The 19,086-nt window shown below is 42.1% G+C and overlaps 3 protein-coding genes and 2 long non-coding RNA genes across 6 annotated transcripts in view; 2 read left to right on the plus strand and 3 right to left on the minus strand.

The window, feature by feature from the left end:
* LOC124012438 (zinc finger protein 606-like) overlaps positions 1 to 19,086 on the minus strand; it is a 1,040,669-nt gene that overhangs the window by 121,877 nt on the left and 899,706 nt on the right. The gene's annotated exons all lie outside the window — the stretch shown is intronic.
* The window catches only part of LOC124012437, a 971,157-nt gene that overhangs the window by 85,701 nt on the left and 866,370 nt on the right, over positions 1 to 19,086 (minus strand). The window lies entirely within an intron of this gene.
* Positions 1 to 19,086, plus strand: part of LOC124012425 (zinc finger protein 449-like) — a 70,242-nt gene that overhangs the window by 2,855 nt on the left and 48,301 nt on the right. The window contains exons 2-6 of one of the 2 annotated variants that reach the window (XM_046326023.1): positions 10,733 to 10,863; positions 11,065 to 11,256; positions 16,605 to 16,769; positions 17,158 to 17,269; positions 17,500 to 18,830. In XM_046326023.1, coding sequence (XP_046181979.1) covers positions 10,733 to 10,863; positions 11,065 to 11,256; positions 16,605 to 16,769; positions 17,158 to 17,269; positions 17,500 to 18,515 — 1,616 coding nt within the window. In that variant the 3' untranslated portion in view covers positions 18,516 to 18,830. Of the gene's footprint in view, positions 1 to 10,732; positions 10,864 to 11,064; positions 11,257 to 16,604; positions 16,770 to 17,157; positions 17,270 to 17,499; positions 18,831 to 19,086 lie in introns of those variants that run through there. The other variant, XM_046326024.1, reaches the window with a different exon arrangement.
* LOC124012502 lies at positions 460 to 4,560 on the minus strand. The gene is made up of 3 exons (XR_006834729.1): positions 4,373 to 4,560; positions 943 to 1,040; positions 460 to 832 (listed from the first exon to the last, which is right to left on the minus strand). It is a non-coding gene; the product is annotated as an uncharacterized LOC124012502 (long non-coding RNA).
* Positions 8,152 to 9,263, plus strand: LOC124012505. Its single transcript, XR_006834732.1, has 3 exons — positions 8,152 to 8,405; positions 8,543 to 8,619; positions 8,763 to 9,263. It is a non-coding gene; the product is annotated as an uncharacterized LOC124012505 (long non-coding RNA).

Here is a 19,086-nt window from a genome sequence, read left to right on the forward strand (position 1 = left end):
CTTTAAACAATCAATTGGTAGAAATTTTATACATATCTTTCAATATATATGTAGTGTTTTAATAAAATCAACTGTATGTACTAGATTGTGTGACGCTTTAAAGGGGAATTGCACCTGCTGATTTGGCCTTGTTTTTTGGCTTGCTCCTCAAGAAATGCTGGTGGCCAAACGTGAGTTGGCTTGGGTGTGTGGATTGATGTGGGTGTCAGAAACTTGCCCACAGCTTTCCCCTCACTCAGTCACAACAAACAAACCTCCTGCAAGTTGAGCTCAATAACTACAGGCAGATATAGAGAAGCTTTGAATAGATCATTAGCCTAAAGAGTAATATGAGAAGAATGTAATTGATAAATGTATGTAGATATAATAAAACAAATTGTTTTGAAAACTTTCAAACATAGTCACAGGTCCATGTAGAATAAACACTTTACATAATACAATAGAATCACTGTTCTGCTGATATAACAATGTGAACCTTTCATCTTTTATTGTCGTTCCCAGCCGATACAAATATTGTGCCGATCTGCATTTTGTCTGGAGGTTTTGGGGCTACCTTAGCAAACATGTCCGAGTAGCCATACCTTCCTGTGTGGTGTCCCGCTCACAACAGGAGATCCCTGATCCTGGTTCAGAATACACAGGGTTCCTCCCTACACATATTGTCTGATACCATTTAATAAAAGAAATACAAGGAAAATTGTGTCTAGTAAAATGTTAATGCCGAGTGCCAGGTCTTTCTCCCTTCAGAGACATCAGTATGAAGCCCGTCTGCCAGTCTGGACTTCCATCACATCATCTTGCAAGTCTCCATATGCTGACTCCATACATGTTTCTGTGAACACATACATAGTCACTGTTCTATCACCAATGGCAGTTAGTACTCGTTTGTGTCAGATATTACCTATCCTATGTTGAAGTTTGAACGGGTCAGACTAAACCTACCTATTTCTGTTCTCCCTATTGATGACCGTTGGTGAGCAGGCAAGAGTTGAGGTCTTTTCCAGGGCCCCATTGATGGGCATAGCAGCATACATCAGCTCCTGGCCACTCATCAAAGGTACAAGTGGGTCACACACACACACACACACACACACACACACACACACACACACACACACACACACACACACACACACACACTATCAATGGTGGTTATAAATAGCCTGGTCCTGGTGGAACCAACCGGATCGCTGTGTTCACCTTTCTACTTCACTTCAGATATCAAATGTGAAGTGCAATAGAACGGTACAAAGGGATCAGGCTGGATCCACCAGGCTAGGTTTTGCTCTGGACATTATATGCATCTAATAAGTAAAGAACTAAGCAAAAAATAATGTCAGTTTAAATATGTTTCACATTGGGGTTATTTGTACAGATGAGGAGCCTGTGAACGCTGTTGCCGTCGACAGGTGAAGGTTGCTGGCCGGACACTTGCCAACATGCTATCTATATTTTAATGACTTGTTACTGAGTTTTGAACACTTGTCAAACTACTTCACTGCCTGTTCATTGATGAATTGGTGACTGAAAAAGTTGGTGACAACTTGAACCAGCACTGAAATGTAAGCAGTGGGGTTCATGTCTTCCCCCTCTCTGCTCTTTTCCTCAGGTTGAAGCACATCCCTAACATCCAGAAAGATGTCAAGAACTTGGGAACCTCCCAGCCATCAGGATAATCATCTTGTTCTTGGAGTTTATTCACAAGATTAGATAGAGAATAGCATGGGTGGATCTACCCCCCCCAACACAATCTTCCCATTGAAAACCATTGAGTTGGACGCCTCCATTTGTCTGATTGGAAGGCACCCTTATAGTCCTCAATCGACAATGTCAATGTTAACTCTTGCTCTCTCAAGAGCATTCAGTATCTCTATCTATCTCTCTACAGGTGCTAAAGAGAGAATATTCCAAGGACCTCCAGCGGCTTCTGACCAATTATCTGCGATCTCGCCAGAGCACAGGGAAGCAAGGTCCGCTTTATGCTCTATGTAAGAGGGCCAAATTAAAGGGGATGACCACCAAATGCAATAAAGTTTTGTATAAATTACTCATATTCATTTTTTAATAGGTTACAAAACCATAACTGTTTTAGCCTGTTCTCATTTTTACTAACTACTATGGTAGCTTAAACATCTGACAACATGCAGACTTTCTCCATCAAGATAGCACTTGGCACTTCTGATTCAAAGAGGTCTAAAAATCAATACAAGTCTCATATCCAGGGTGAATAAATTATTCTTCATGTACAAAAGATCACACAGGTGTGCCAGCTAAAATATATATCCCAGACACGCCTGAAGTATAGGACAAATAGGCTGTGTTTAGACAGGGAGCCCAAGTCTGATTTTTTTCACCAAATGGTCTTTTGACCAATCAGATCAGCACTGAAAAAGATCTGATGTGAAAAGATCTGGGATTGGTCAAAAGACCAATTAGTGGAAAAATATCAGGATTGGGCTGCCTGTAAACGCAGGCAGAGGCAAGTGAATATAAGTCTGTTCTTGTGTTTGTAAGAATTTGAGTGGTTACATACAGTACATGTTAAATGGCTCCGAGACATAAGGAGACTCTTGCTGTAATCAAAGGGAAGGTACTGCTGAAGGTCCCAGTATTCAGTCAGTCAGTAAGTTGGCTAATTAAACACTCATGTAATGTACACACCAGCCAAACGATACCCAACCAATACAGCCTAGTAGTCTATTTGCAGTGAAATTGGGAGGGACATTTTCTTTCCAACTTTTCAGTCACTAATTCATCAATAAAACAGGCAGTGGAATGAAGTAGTTTGACAAATGTTCAAAAGTAACAAGTCTTTAAAATATAGCTAACAAATAAATCGTTTTATTTTCAATAAACCTAGCTAACATTAGCTACACTTAAGTGATGGTGGAAGTTAGTTAGCTAGCTTTCCCCCAGTACTTTCAATTTAGCTAGATCGCTAGCTAAGTTATATCAACTTCACCAATCAGATGTTTCACTAGCAAATATATTCGGTTTCCCCTCGCATCTAAAGCTGCCTGATAAAGCTTGCCAGTTGATAGTAAAGCTAGGATGAATGTCAGAAACCCGCTAGCTAACCCAATAGCTGCTGTCAATGCAATGGCTGGTCTGGAGTGCGTCTCAAATGTACCATTATATTTCACATGATAAGCAAACTACTGTCATGCCTTTTCACAACAACAACAAAAAAATCGATGTACACATAACAGAGACGATTATAATCAAGTATATCGTTGTGTATTTATTTACTTCATCTCTTATTCATGTGGGTAGCTACTTCCTGATGTTTGATTGAAGGAACAGTTCAGCCAATGGTTAGGCGGCTGTGGTTTTGGAAAAGGGAACTGATTGGTTCAGGATTAAAAGATCCTGCCCCCAGAGCTGCGGAAATCGAATTTTACTATTTTTTGTTGTTGTTGTAACTAACAATTAAACTCTCAGTCTATGTCGTTATTTTTGTTTGAATTGTTTACATGTTCGCTATGTGGGGGAAATGGTCAAACAAGCGGAACTACGTGGCTAAGAACTGTTGTTAACGGGGATTATTATCGTAGCAACACATTTTTGGAGTGAAGTCAATCCCACACTGTTAGCTAGGTTTTTTCGTGTCTTCGAGTGCACCTCGTAAAGGTTGAGCGTGTATGATAGGGTGGTAACGTTATAATCATTAAGGATGAAGCGTGAATTCATGCCAAGAATAATAAGTGTGAAGTTTGATTTCCCCCTACTGTAATAAGCAGCCAATGAGGTATTTTAATGTAATTGTGTTTAATCTGATACTGTTATCTCCGGTTTAACAGTTTTTATGTATGCAAGCACTTCAGAGTTATATCAAGCTAATAAGTCACTCATAAGACAAAGTTGTAAGAGTGTGCTTAACTGTATTTTTTATTTACTTTATAGTTTTCACGGAAGGTGATAATTCTGACTAAAACTACATAATAAAACCGCCAGTTAAAATCAAGGAACAGTTGTGCTCGTGGTTAATGGAGGGAGCTACACAGAACGTTCTACAAGTTTACAAATCTCTTAAAAAACTTTTTTTTAAAGTTTACAAATCTCTTGGTAACGTGAAAGTGACTCAGAACGCGCAGATTCAAAATCTGCAAGTGTATTTTTGATTCACAGCAGAATATTAATACTAGTAAAACAATTTGTAATCATTCTGAAAATAAATTATGCTTGCAAAACGTATTGAAATACAGTTAAGCACACACAAGTTAAGTTGCAAGTTTGAGACATGATACCACCTTGTACATTTGCAAATCGTACTTGCAACCACGAAATTCAAAATGCAAACTCACGTAGTTGTGTCATTATAAACCCATACACATTAACTGTAGTAAACATTGCCACTCAATAATTTACTTACTCAGTCAAACACTTAAATGTGGCTTTATTTATACTGATGTACGTCACTGTGTTCATCAATGCACCAACTGATCAAAACATATTCAAGTTAAGTCGCTCTTCAAGTCCTCCTCCAGTCTCCCTTTTACCTAATTTAACAGACGATTTAGTTAACAAAAGGCACATCTCAATAAGTGGCCTTTCCTCTTTTGTTCCTCGAGCAAGGGGGAGGCTAATGACGTCAAATTTGACCATCATGCCAACTATTGAGCAGTTGTGTCTAGAAAACACTATTTTGCTCAAAACATATGTTTTACCCTTTGGTATGTGTACACTTTACTGTATTTATACTTGGGACATTGTTTTTCAACAGGAAAAGTTTTAAAAATCGCAGGTTGACATCGTAACTGTTTCTGTTATGAAAAACCCCAGAGCTCAAACGCTTATCTATCATCTGTGGTATGGGATATTTACAAACAGCCCTTGACCTCAATCTGTTTACAGTAAATGCCTGGAAGGCTTTGGGTCTTGTGATGACTGAGGTGAAATATTAAACATGAACTAAAGTGCACCTGTACTTGATATTCCAGAATAACTGGTCTCTACAAACTGGGTAAGAGTGTTCAACATTGTCTTTTTAACCATATACCCCTCACTAACCCATTGTTAACTTGTCATTTGAAACAGGATTGTAAATACCTGTTTTTACGGAGACAGTAAACCTAGGCAGTTGAATATTTACATGACTGTGGTGATGTAAGCCTAGATGGAATAAAGTCATTATATATTTTTATATTCCAGCTAACACACTGTTTTTTTTAAAACAAGTATTCTCTGGGTATCAAAGATACTGCCCATAAAAGGTCGTGATTTGTTGTTGATGAATATTTCTGTGGTGGCGACACAATGGCTGCGCAATAAACATTTTGCACAACGTAGCAACGCCCACTTCCGTTCAACTTTCTACCGGATACATAGCTTCCTGTCCCGATCGCGTCCAATCAGACTGATTTCAGCCATACTAGCTTGTTTTATCATTATCTCAGTATATTAATATGATCATATTTATATAGTGTTCTTTTTAATCATTCTTGTAAAATTATGTTTATCCTTTCAGTTAGTGCTTTTTTTTGTAAATCGATTCTTGTGTTCTGTGTCTTCTTGTATCTTAGCTAGCTACCTATACTCCATCGCTTGGGTTGAAGATAGAGGCCTGCCTTTAATGGTAGCAGCGCTAGATCAGGCGAAAGCTTTTGTTCGCGTTAATAGATATTTTCTATTCAGAGTGTTTGGTCGATTAGGATTTGGGGAGAAGTTCATAGGATGGATTCGTACATTATATGTCGGAGCGGGGTGCCGAGTTAGTGTAAATAGTCACCTGGGTGACGTTTTTGACCTCTCGTCTGGGGTCAGGCAGGGGTGCCCACTCTCGGCTCTCCTCTTCGTTCTGTACATGGAGTCTCTGGGGGCTGCCATTAGGGCAGACACAGGGGTGGAAGGCTTGTTGATCCCTGGAAGTGGTGGGCTGCGTGTTAAGATGACGCAGTACGCCGACGACACTTCCTTACTGCTGTGCAAGGACTCGTGCCTGACAATGTCCCTTGCCATCATTGGGGATTTCACCCGAGCGTCGGGAGCGGTTCTGAACCATGCAAAGTCTTCCGTTAAGTTTTTCGGAAGATAGCGCGGTAGAACAGATGTGCCCGGGGGGTTATCTCTCTGTGAGGGGGCCCTGAGGATTCTCGGGGTCCATTTTGAGACCTCCGGCTCAGTGACGCTGAACTGGAACATGGGTATCGCAGTGGTACAGAGGAAGCTAGCAATGTGGAAGGCTAGGTTTTTGTCTTTTATGGGCAAGGTCCTGGTCCTAAAGGTGGATGTGTTGCCGTCTCTTTTGTATTTGGCGTACATCTACCCATTGCCGGCTTGTCTGAGGAGGCCTCTAGTGAGGCTTGCGTTTCAGTTCATGTGGGGTGGCATGTACGAGTGGGTCGCCAGGGCACGCATGCTCTGTCCCATCGGGCAGGGAGGTAGGGGGGTACCACATCTCCCCCTCAAGCTGGACGCAATTTTTGTTTCTTTCTTGTTAACGGAGCTTGCTCATCCAGTGATACACCCGGTCCGGTTACATCCTGCGGGTGTTCTTCTCGTATCAGGCGAGAAACGTAATGGTGTGGTCTAACACGGGTCCTCGGGCGAAACAGCTGCTGTGGCACTTTGGCCACTGCGTGCGCACCCTGAGGTTGTAGTTGCCCGAGTAGGTTTAGATCACAGGCACCTGTACGAGGAGGTCAGACAGGCAGGGAGTCCGGCGCCTGTAGTGGGCATCTTGGCAGTGGTCTGGGCGGGAGTGCAGGCACGGGCCTGGACAACAGGCTCAAGGACCTGAATTGGTTGAGCCTCCACAAGTGCTTGCCGGTACATGATGTACCGGCAGAGTTTGGCGCAATCCCCCACCTGTCCAAGATCATCTTGTGGCAGGGAGGAGACTGTGCGCCATGTCTTTTGGGACTGTGCCTTTGCCGGAGTAGTATGGGCTAGTGCACGGATGTTGTTAGGTTTGTTAAGAGGGGATTTTGTATTGATGTGGGCCAGGTTAGAGAGAGGTGTAGGAAGAGCGAGAGGGACGGATAGGGACAGGTTTCTGCTCTGGCTTCTCATGAGTCTCTTTAAACGGGGGCTGTGGGAAGCTAGGCAGCCCATGGTGAAGACAGGGAGAGATTGGGGGGGTGGAAGGGATAGTGAGGAGGGTGGAAAGAGATTTGAGGGGGAGGATGAAGAGGGAGGAGAGGAAGTGGGGGCAGCATGCTGCCCGGGAGAGGTGGAAGGGGGGTTTAGGGCTGGGTGTCATTTAGATTTGTAAGGGGATAGATTAGGGACGGGGAGATAGGGAAAGGTAGTTTGTAGGATGACGGGGAGGGAAGATGCTCCCCTGAGGTTTTGTTTGGGGTTTTTGTTTAGTTAAATTAAAATACCATTATTGGAGTATGAATGAAAATTATGAGTTGTAAAGAATGAATGGTATTGAATGTAATAAATTATTTTGTTCCCCCCCAAAAGTCTTAGCTAGATACCTATTAACTCGCTAACTAGCAATGGCACTTACCAATCATGGCACTGTCTTACACAAGGCACTCGCAAGAGCTGCCAAAGATAACAGTGATGGATGTACATCGTCTGGCTCAGACAAGTAGCAAAGCACCGAACTCCAAGTTGGGAAAAGGATTCAAACTTTGTCTCCAGTTACCTTTTCAACTATGAAGGTAAGTATAGCCAAGTTGCCTCAGACCAGACAAGGACGTTTACTCAAAGCTGTAACGTAGTTTAAGACATGCCTTTTACGTTAGCTAGTTAACATTATGATTGCTCAGTCTTTTTTATTCCAAACCGTTTCGAACAGGGACAAAGTGACACTAGAGGTCAGCATAAGGGCTTGCTACTACAGGTCCATGAGGAAAAATGAGAAACCACACAGTTTGAGTGTAGGGTGAAAAGTAATCTGTTTGTGGCCGTTACACAGTCAGAGATGAAGCCTAGTCTAAGACTAAGAAGTTCCTGTCAATGGATATCTGCATTAAGAGGCATTGCTTAGTCTAGGACTAGGCTTAACCCATGTCTATGAAACTGTTCTTAGTGTAGTAATAATAATATAGTAATTGTTCAGTTGTTTTCCTTGCTGTTTCTGTAAGCTCTTATGTTGGACACATTAGATTACATTTAAACAAGGGCATATATACCCTTAATAGAAAAGTTTAAACCTGTATTGCTGTAATGGATTTCGTGGCTTGCCAGTCACTTCTGTTTGCTGGTCGTGAGACATGTTGAGTGATTTTATAGTCTATTCATTTTATTTTTATATCCCCACGTAGGTTGTACTGAAACCGGTAACAATCACACAACATCACTGTTCATGTGTTGCTGGCACCTCATTATGCAACCACACAGTTGCATTACTATTCCAATCTGCACACTATTCCCAGATGGGAACACCAGTCATCCCACCTGTGCACAGCTGCACAGAGGCCGAGCAGCAGTGGCATAAGCCAAGGACAATGGTATGTTTTAATAACTGTACCACATATCAAAATCATATGGTTATAATCACATCATAATGCTACTAAATGATTTAATGAAAACTTAAATTGTCTAATGATTAGATTTAGAATAGTGCCCTTGTACTGTCTTTTTACAGGGTCTGCAACCTGGGCCCATAGGCATAATGACCATCACCTAGCCCACCAAAAAGTGCACGGCAGAAGGAGGGATTAGGTGAGTTTTCCCTAATAACCAGTATAGTCGATAGTAGCTGGTCATATCCTACTACACTTTGACTATATAAAATGATTTAATTTCAGGTGGCTTCAAGTACATTGTTTAGATTGGCTAACCACAGCGGCTGCTTTGCTTTGTAGAAGTATTCTACAGCGCCCTTCTTGGACCACTCCCCGACCTCTCAGTTCGCCAGATAGAAGAGGCATACAAGAACTTTGACCCTCTATCCAAGCCATTGATCTGCAGCATGGGGATGTCTGCTGAAAAGCTTTTTGTCGGCTCCCACTTTGGAAAGGTACAGGTGGGTACAGGTGGGGAGCATCCTGTCTAACCAGCAGCCTCCAATCACAACGCGACACATAGTTCACCATAAGCGACACATAGTTCACCATAAGGAGACACATAGTTCACCATAAGGAGACACCACCATTCCCTTCACTGCCCCTGGATGGCTACAGACTAGAGAGTGACTGTCAAGGCTGCACATGTGTGCTCAGTGAAGACGACCAGCTTCACATAGTCTCTTCAGGTGAGAGAATACATAAAGACCCAGTGGTGTTCTCACTAATTACAGAGAAGGGTGACTGGTACTACTTGTGTACATGCAAAAGTTCCTAGGCAGGAAAGACTAAATAACAAGGGATGGGCTCCTTTATCTTTCAATTAATGAAAGGGAAATAAAACAAAATGTCTGCAATTAATCATTATTATTTTTAAATCATTGTTACATTTTTCTGTTCTCTTGTAACTGTAAATAAAAACTCTATAACATTGTTTGGAGTATAAGCAGAGGTGTTTATTATCAATAAATGGACTACTACAGGATGTTAGACAATGTGGATGGTCACAGCAAAAGAAGGGACGATGCAATGCAGTAGTAGCTCATTGCTCCTTGGCCCATGCCTTCACAAGAGGCCCACACTGGTAGTTTTGTGAGAAGGCAAGCCACAGCCCAGATGCAGTTGATGCTTCCCATCAGTGACATGAGGATCTCTTGGACAGGGTAGTTATTCCACTGGAATAGCAAAGGTATTGCTCCCTTCTTCAGACATCGAACCCCACTAGAAGGTTCAATGAAATCTTAATTTCCCAACATTCAATAAAGATACCGCAACAACTAATAACGTTAACGTCGTTAGCACTAACGTTAGCTAGGTACTGGTAGCTAAAGATACAAAAAAGACACCAGAAGACATTCGATTTACAAAAATCACTAACTGAACGGATAAACAGAATTCTCAACAAGAATGATACAAAATACGCTATAGAAATATGATTCATATACTTAGGTACTGATAAAACGAGCGACTTCGAGACTAGTATGGCTAAAATCAGGCTGCTAGGAGGCTGTGTATCAGGTAGGAAGTGGGCGTTGCTACGTTGCTGCAAAAGGTCTATTAGTCTTCTTTATTAAATAATTAGCATTACCGTAGTTCAAAGAGCAACCCGCACTCTTCTTTTAATCACGCCCCAAGACGCCCGCCAATGAAATCAGTTCTCATCCGTGTGGAAGGGAAGTAAACAGTGACCAAGAACAATTTTCACGATAGCGTTTTTATTATTGTTATTTAGACATTTATTAACACAGGACTTGGTTGATATATGTTACGTTATTGAGGTAACGCTAGATAGCTTCTAACGTTAGCTAGCTAACAGTGGCTATGGGTTTTCACACTCAAATGGCCTCCATTATGGAGGTGCTAGCGAATGCAGCCGTGGCAGAGATCTGTAAACTCGTAGACGACGATTATGCAGTGTTTCGTTTGGAAATATCTCAGGGCCAAAATGAAATCCGGGCATTGCGGAGGAAACTACAGCTACTTGAATTGAAGGTTGCACGGGAGCGCGCAGAGCGGACGATCCGAGAGCGCGTCCTCGCCAGTCGTCCCAGTAGTGTCAAGATCCTCGACCGATACAAAGGAATGGCAAGAGGTACGTTTTGCCCCGTTCCCCTCTGCGCATGTTTAGATAGTATGCAATAATTCCCCTCATTACCACTTAGTTATCTTTCAAAAAGTTATGAGAAGTGTTACCAAACATGCAGTGTCAATAGTGTACAATATAGCATTGACAGTACCCTAAACACCTATTTTTCCCCAATCACTCTCAGGTGAAGGACATCTCACTGGAGGCCACAAGAGCTTTGTGAAGCCAGCAGGACACAATATCTGGAGTGATGACCAACCAATCACTGTTGAAGAGGGGAGTGGAACCTCAACCCAGAAAGTTATCGTTATAGAGGTTAGTGTAATAGTTTTACATCAAAATTACAGTACATCAAATGTGGCCAGTTTATTTCAGAAAGACTACTCTCAGCTATTCACTTCCTTACATGTAACATACTCATTTATCTGCCGTAGAGGAGCTTGTGAGACTTCTTTACGACATTGTTATCCAATTAAACCTATGTAACGGTAATAACCACCTCTCTTCTTGTGTCAGGATGCAGATGCAGAGTCTACATGTCCTGGAGGATTGTCTCTGGTCAAGCAGGAGAGGACTGAAGCTGAGGACCCACAGCACAGCAGAGACATCCAGACTGGAGCAACGTCTGGAGTGGTGCCCACTGTAGCCACAGAGGACCTATCCACCGCCACTGCGCCTCAACCCAGGACCCGACGCAGCATTACGGAGGTCAGTGGAATGCCAAACGCCATCCTCAAGTCAGAGACTTTAACTGTAACACAAAGGCTTTTACACACAGTACCTGACTACAGGTCAGACCCAGAGAGACTGGGGTTGGGGAGACTGGGCTGCCCTCCTGCTCCCGGTTCAGAGTATTTACTTTACGGTAACCTGAGCCCGACGACTGTTCATTCCCATCAGGACTTAGACAGTAGTAGTGTATTCTCTGAAGGGTGCCTAGATAAGAAAGAGGAAGGTCTGGTCGTAGATGAAGTGACTGTGAAAGTGGAGGGTGACGTTTCTCCCACATGGAATGCAGATAATCACCTAGGAGACAGACACTCACAGGGCAGAGATTTCTTAGATTACAACGAAAGCTTAGAGGCAAATCCAAACGTTGCGACCCACTCCCCGTTACACATGTGCAGGGATTGCGACCCAGTGTGTACGTTGATGGGGCATTCCGATTCACACGGTCGCGTCCTTTTTAATCAGGTATTGAACTCAAACAGCAGGGCTGGAGCCCAGGCGCAGGGAGGGGGAGCAACATCAGGCATGAGTAAAGAGAAACGGTTCCTCTGCATGTTCTGTAACAAAGGCTTCAGCTGCCCCCAGAAGGTGGAGATCCACCAGAGGGTCCACACAGGGGAAAAACCCTTCAGCTGTAACCAGTGTCACATGTGCTTTGCCCAGGCTAGTGACCTGAAGAGACACCAGAAGGTCCACACGGGGGAAAAACCATTTGGCTGCCATCTGTGCCAGGCCAGTTTCTCACACTCGTTCAACCTGAAGAGGCATCAGAGGGTCCATACAGGGGAGAACCCTACTGCTGCCCCCAGTGTGAGAAGAGGTTCTCCCACCAGCACCAACTGAAGATGCACCTGAAGATCCACACGAGAGAGAGGCTATTCGCCTGTATGCACTGGGGGAAGAGGTTCTCAGAGAGGAGCTACCTCAGGACAAACCAGCATAATTATCGTTTTTGCCCTCAGAACAGCCACAATTATTCAGGGCGTGGACTCTACAATGTATAAAAATGTTTATTTGCAGGACAAGGATTGTCCTGACTTTCAGGAATGCCTGAATTGTTTCACCTTGCTTTTCTGGTTGGCTGCAAGTTTCACCATCCAATTATATCAGGTCTACAGGAGTGCAAGTTTCACCATGGCACGGCCGCGACGATACATTGGCACATGAGTGTTATTAGTAAATGGCAAATATGAGGCAATTATTGCATTCTATCCATGTGGGCTTTCGTAGACTACCTGAGACATGAAACAGATGGGTGTCGCCAATTTGTTAATGCACAATTTGCCTAAATGGGTAATGGAAACACTTCAACCACTACATTTTTATTTGACACTAGGTTTTAGCGATTTAAAAAATAAAAATAAAAGTGTGACATTAGGTTTTTATTGACACAAGATAGTTATATGGAAACGCACCCTAGCAGGCAGTTGTCGCATCTATTTTCTATGCTAACATTCTAAGTGTCGACCAAAAAAATGACTGGACAAGTTAATGGAAACCCTCGCTATGTCACAGAAAAAACAGGTGTTCCTAATGTTTGTACACTCTGTGTATAAGCCTAAAAAGTCTGTTACATAATGTTGGTACTGTGTAGGCTATATTATGTTCACAAGTGCCTGTTTCATTACTTCCATTCAACTACTTAATTTAGTCTCTCAAGACAATTTTAATGAGGAAATTAATGCAGTTTACCAAGTTTATGCAAATCTTTAGTTGAGATGTGCATGTGTGGTTTTCATATGGTTTATTTAAAACTTGTTTGTTTAATAAACACAGTTGTACTTTTCATTTGAAATTTCATTGAGACTCTTTAGTATACATCACATTTGATCTCACCCTGTTCTGCATAAACCCAATTGCACTTTATAACCAATATACACTTACTAAATATAACTACACATAACCACACACTAACAAACACCTACTGTACACGTCAAAATAGTTAGTCATGTATGTCTGATGATAACATTTGACTTATCATAGTTGACTTATTTGAACCCACAACAACATATTTATGTCCACCATGATGGATTTAACAATTAAGTCCTATTGTAACTACAGTATAGGACTCAAGTGTAGTGGGGATTGGTTAACACTCTTGGTCAATACTTGCAAACACAGGGGTTATAAAGTACTTACGGTAAGTAACAATAATTAAGTACTACTTAAGTATTTTTGGGGGGCGTTATCTGTACTTTACTATTTATATTTGACAACTTTTACTTCACTACATTCCTAAAGAAATGATGTACTTTTTACATTTTCAATGCTTAGCATGAGAAGAAAATTATCAAATTCACACACTTATCAAGAGAACATCCCCGGTCATCCCCACTGCCTCTGACCTGGCGGACTCACTAAACACAAATGCTTCATTTGTAAATTATGTCTGTGTGTTGGAGTGTGCCCCTGGCTATCTGTAGATTAAAAACCAATCATTTGGATTTCTTAATATAAGGAATTTGAAATTATTTATACTTTTATTTTTGGAGTTACATTTACTTTTGATACATAAGTCTATTTAAAACCAAATACTTTTATACTTTTACTCAAGCAACAAAGCCTCCTTCACTCACGCTGCCAAGCTTACCCTAGTAAAACTGACTATCCTACCGATCCTCGACTTCGGCGATGTCATCTACAAAATCGCTTCCAACACTCTACTCAGCAAACTGGATGCAGTTTATCACAGTGCCATCCGTTTTGTCACTAAAGCACCTTATACTACCCACCACTGCGACTTGTATGCTCTAGTCGGCTGGCCCTCGCTACATATTCGTCGCCAGACCCACTGGCTCCAGGTCATCTACAAGGCCATGCTAGGTAAAGCTCCGCCTTATCTCAGTTCACTGGTTACGATGGCAACACCCATCCGTAGCACGCGCTCCAGCAGGTGTATCTCACTGATCATCCCTAAAGCCAACACCTCATTCGGCTGCCTTTCGTTCCAGTACTCTGCTGCCTGTGACTGGAACGAATTTCAAAAATCGCTGAAGTTGGAGACTTTTATCTCCCTCACCAACTTCAAACATCAGCTATCTGAGCAGCTAACCGATCGCTGCAGCTGTACATAATCTATTGGTAAATAGCCCACCCATTTTCACCTACCTCATCCCCACAGTTTTTATTTATTTACTTTTCTGCTCTTTTGCACACCAATATCTCTACCTGTACATGATCATCTGATCATTTCACTCCAGTGTTAATCTGCAATATTGTAATTATTCGCCTACCTCCTCATGCCTTTTGCACACATTGTATATAGACTCCCCTTTTTTTCTACTGTGTTATTGACTTGTTAACACAGAGTTACACATGGAGTAAACAATTGTCTGTTCACACTGCTATGCTTTATCTTGGCCAGGTCGCAGTTGCAAATGAGAACTTGTTCTCAACTAGCCTACCTGGTTAAATAAAGGTGAAATAAAAAAGTAGTATCTTACCGGGTGACTTTAACTTTAGTAATTTTATATTAATGTATCTTTACTTTTACTCAAGAATGACAGTTGGGCCATTTTTACAACACTGTGCAAACAACTTGTTTAAATGGTTGCTTATCTGGCACAAAATGTGTATCAGCCAATTAAAAGCGTAAATTTACTTGCACGTGACAGAACGCTAAATTGGTCCCATAACATGGCACACGTTGGCCCTATGCTAACCTCAAGCCTGTCACAAATTCTTCATCAGCAAATCAAAGACTTTATATCCACCAGACAATATTATTTCAACCCTGGCAACTAGATGGATCTTTTAAACCTTCAAATTCAAGGTTCACTTTTGTTCGGTTGGTCTGTAACAAAATGTTGTGTGCCAATATTGCATTGACGCATCCTTGACGAGGTTACTGGCTACTACTGATGTTAGACTACATTTTCACAGTTTAGGCATATATGACTAAATTCATGTTTCTGTTTCACACACACCCTTCCGCAAGAGGTCCTTACAACTTAAGTTTATCATACATCGTAAAAAAGACAGTCAAATAGAAGTCATGTAAGCTACCATTATCACCATCACTTCTAGGCAGCACACACTGCTAAAGCGTTCGACTCTAAATCAGTAGTGCACTTTCAACCATGAGCCCCCCTCGCATCAAGCTTTTTTTGTTAGGAAAAAAACTGTTCACTGCCGAACCTTGATGCTCGATTCAAGACGCAGGTGACGAAGTGGATGATTATTATAATGCATAGCCTATAAGACGTTATAGGCCTGCATGTAAGTGTAACCTACATAAGAATATACTAATGACAGCGAAATGTCATCCTACATTAAGACTGTCGATTAAACATATTTAAAGGAACTGCAATACTGCCTCATCTGTAGGATGATAACGAGGATGCTACCTTATAACCCTATTGTACATTAACGCTCATCCTCCTCGAGTCAAGTAATGCATATGTTACCACGTTTCCATCCACAGTTTGTGAGTAAAGTCATACTGTATAGAAGAAATGACAGATGTGATGGAAACTGGAAGTGTCGGTAAAATGTTTTAATTGCAGACAGATCATGTGTTCTTTCGACATGGTGGGATCTTTTGGGGTGGGTAAAATGTATTATGCGAGAAATGGCGGTGGAAACGCGTTTGTGTAAATATTGATAACCATCATGTCGAAGTAAACTTGGAGTCACGCAACAATATGGTTTATGGTCCTCCCACTACGACTCAGGAAACCATGCATTTTTAGGCTGCATGTTAAATAAGTTATGATGACTTTCACAGGGGAGTATAAGTGCACAGTGTTGAGTTTGACGCGCCTTTACAATAAATATCGAGTCTTATTCTGGTGACTTGATGATCGATGCTTGACCGCTATTTGACAAATACAAATATTCTCGCTCTTTTCCATAATAATATCATGTAGACTTGCCTACCTGCACAGCCTCCCCGAACTGTATCTACCAGCTGTTGGCTAGAGCACACGTGCCAAGACCAGTAGGCACGTTTGCTATTTAACGTAACAGTTTGTGACAAAACTATCCGTAGAGTTGGAAACACATTGAACTTTAGATTTTTATTAGGTACATGAAAACTTCAGAGATAAAGTCAGTCAAATACATGTGATAGTTGTTTTGATGAACAGAACGTACGGTTTGGAAGAACTTGTGCCAGGATATAATCAGTGAGGTTATCATAGGGCTAATGTTTGCCATGTTGTCTGACGGAACCAGCTACAATTTAGCATTTGGTTACATTTTAATTGGCTAATACACATTTTGTAACAGGGACTCGTTTACATTTAAGTGGGTGCTTATGTTCGCAAGTATGCGTGTTTATTATCTGTGTGTCTGTACCTGTAATCTGTATCACCTGTCCCTTCTAGGAGGAGGAGGAGGAGGGTCCAGAGGTGCTGCTGGTGAAGGATGAGGGGTGTGAGGAGGGTCTGGGGAACCCTGAGGGGACCATGGTCTTGGAGGACAACCAGACTACACCTCCTCCTGAACCCACAGAGGAGCCAGCTGAGCAGCACAGGACCACACACACTGAGGTGAGCCCACGATGAACTAACATCTTAAAGGTACTAGGTCAGGGCCTGTCCACCAAGTAGGAGTGCTGATCTCAGATCAGTTTGGCCTTTTAGATCATAATGAATAAGACTATATAGACAGGTGGGGGACCTGATCCTCAATCAGCACTTCTACTCTGAGACAGTTTGTGGATACATGCCCAGGTCTTGGTTAATTTGGTATTACGTTTGGGACCATGCCTTTCAATTATCAAACCATTAATTAAAGAGTGTCAAGTAATCAAATCAACTAACATGTTTGCATAGTACTCATAGTAATCCCTCATTTCCCATTCAGAAGATGCTCCATAGCAGGGTGCTCATATCAGATTTCTTGATCCAACATCCTCTCACTCTGTATCTCTTACAGTCAGTAGACATGGAGGATGGGAAGCCTGATCTGCTGTTGGTCAAAGAGGAAACAATAGAAGACGGACCAAAGAGCATTGATCTGCTGAGTGGACTAAAGATGGTGGATCAAGGTAAGGGAGAAATACATATAGCCTACATACAATAATAGATCTTTAATGGGAATAGTGATGCACCTGCCTATTGTTTTTTCTCCATTCATAAAATGAAATGAATAGAACTTATGTTTACATAGATATACACAAATTCTAATATATGAACTTGACCAGGTAATTGACAAACTCAATATATAGAGTTTTCTCTGCCATGTTTATAAATTATATTTTGTAACCTCTTCCTGCAGATGGTTGGCTGGAAGCTAACAGAGGAGACTGGGCGACCATCTTGGATTCCCAGACTGGTATAGCTAAGGGCCCAGGTGACGCCATCACCGAGCAGGCCAGGACCAGAGGCGACCAAGTGGATGTCAGTGGATGGGACAGCATCCTCAATTCTGGGCTGGGGAACAACACTTTTAACCACAACCAGAAACAGAGAGTGGAACATAAAACAACATCTGAATTTAGTGACAACAGACTGGCTGAGACCAGGGCGAGGCGTAGATTTGGTCTGCGGGGACGAGGTGGTGTCCATCTGAGAACAGACTCGGCGAGCGATGCTCCGTCCTGCTCCTATAATTGTGATTCAGAGAGACTGATTGCGCCTCAGGTTAACCCCCTAACAGGTGCTGCCCTCAGCCTGCCTTCTATAGGATCTATCAACTGGAAAATGGACCCTGCTGCAACACAGACACTCCCTGACCTTCGTCCTCCTCACACTCTCCTTATGTTAAACCAGACCTCAGACAATGCCAGTGCCTCAACACTAAATGGCTACACAAGCCCATTGACAAATGACAGTAGTAGTAATGCTATTAGTAGATCTGGTAGCAAAGAGAAGCGCTTCCCGTGTTTGTTCTGTGGGAAAGTCTTTCGTTTCTCTAAACAGGTGGAGAGCCACCAGAGGATGCACACGGGAGAGAAACCGTTCGGCTGCCACCTGTGCCGGGCCAATTTTTCACACTTGTCCAGCCTGAAGAGGCACCAGAGAGTTCACACAGGGGAGAAACTTTTCAGCTGCCTCCTGTGCAGGGCCAGTTTTTCACACTCCTCCAGCCTGAAAAGGCACCAGAGGGTCCACACAGGGGAGAAACCCTACACCTGCTCTCAGTGTGAAAAGAGGTTCTCCCACCAGCACCATCTGAAGATGCACCTGAAGGTCCACACGGGAGAGGCCATTCACCTGTACTCACTGCAGGAAGAGGTTCTTCTAGAGGAGCTACCTGCGAATACACCAGCAGAAAATGTGCACGCCCCATGAATAGTAAAATGTAATGAAGTACTAGTTTGTTTGTAGTTCATTCTTTTGGTTTTGCATAGAGTGACAATCTTGTCCTGTTTGATGCTGGTGTTTTATGAGGAAATGATAGTGCCTTAATGAATTTTATCTTGACATTCAGTAGTAAAGATTAACCTTTTTCAAAGCATTCTAAATTTAATTTTATCAAAGCGAGGGTACCAGATGTACAGGAAAGTGTTACCATAGTGAGAAGTTATTCTACAATACATGTCACATGTATAATTTTGTGCAATAAAAGTATTGTACTTAAATACAAAACAGAATCTGTGCTGACTGACTTGGTTATTATTTCAGTCGATCCAAAACTTAATTCTTGAATCAACACATTGATTTATAAAAATAATAAACTCAAATGGCTCTAAATTGTTGGGTACTTGAATCACATTGTTAGAAATGTGATTGATTGTGGTTCACATTGTCACATGCGCCCAATACAATGCTTACTTACAAGCCCTTAATCATCAATGCAGTTAAGAAAACGCCCCCAAAAAGTTTGTCACGTGCGCCGAATACAGCAGGTGATGTACAACAG

The sequence above is a fragment of the Oncorhynchus gorbuscha genome, linkage group LG24 (assembly GCF_021184085.1).
Source record: "Oncorhynchus gorbuscha isolate QuinsamMale2020 ecotype Even-year linkage group LG24, OgorEven_v1.0, whole genome shotgun sequence".
NCBI lineage: Eukaryota > Metazoa > Chordata > Actinopteri > Salmoniformes > Salmonidae > Oncorhynchus > Oncorhynchus gorbuscha.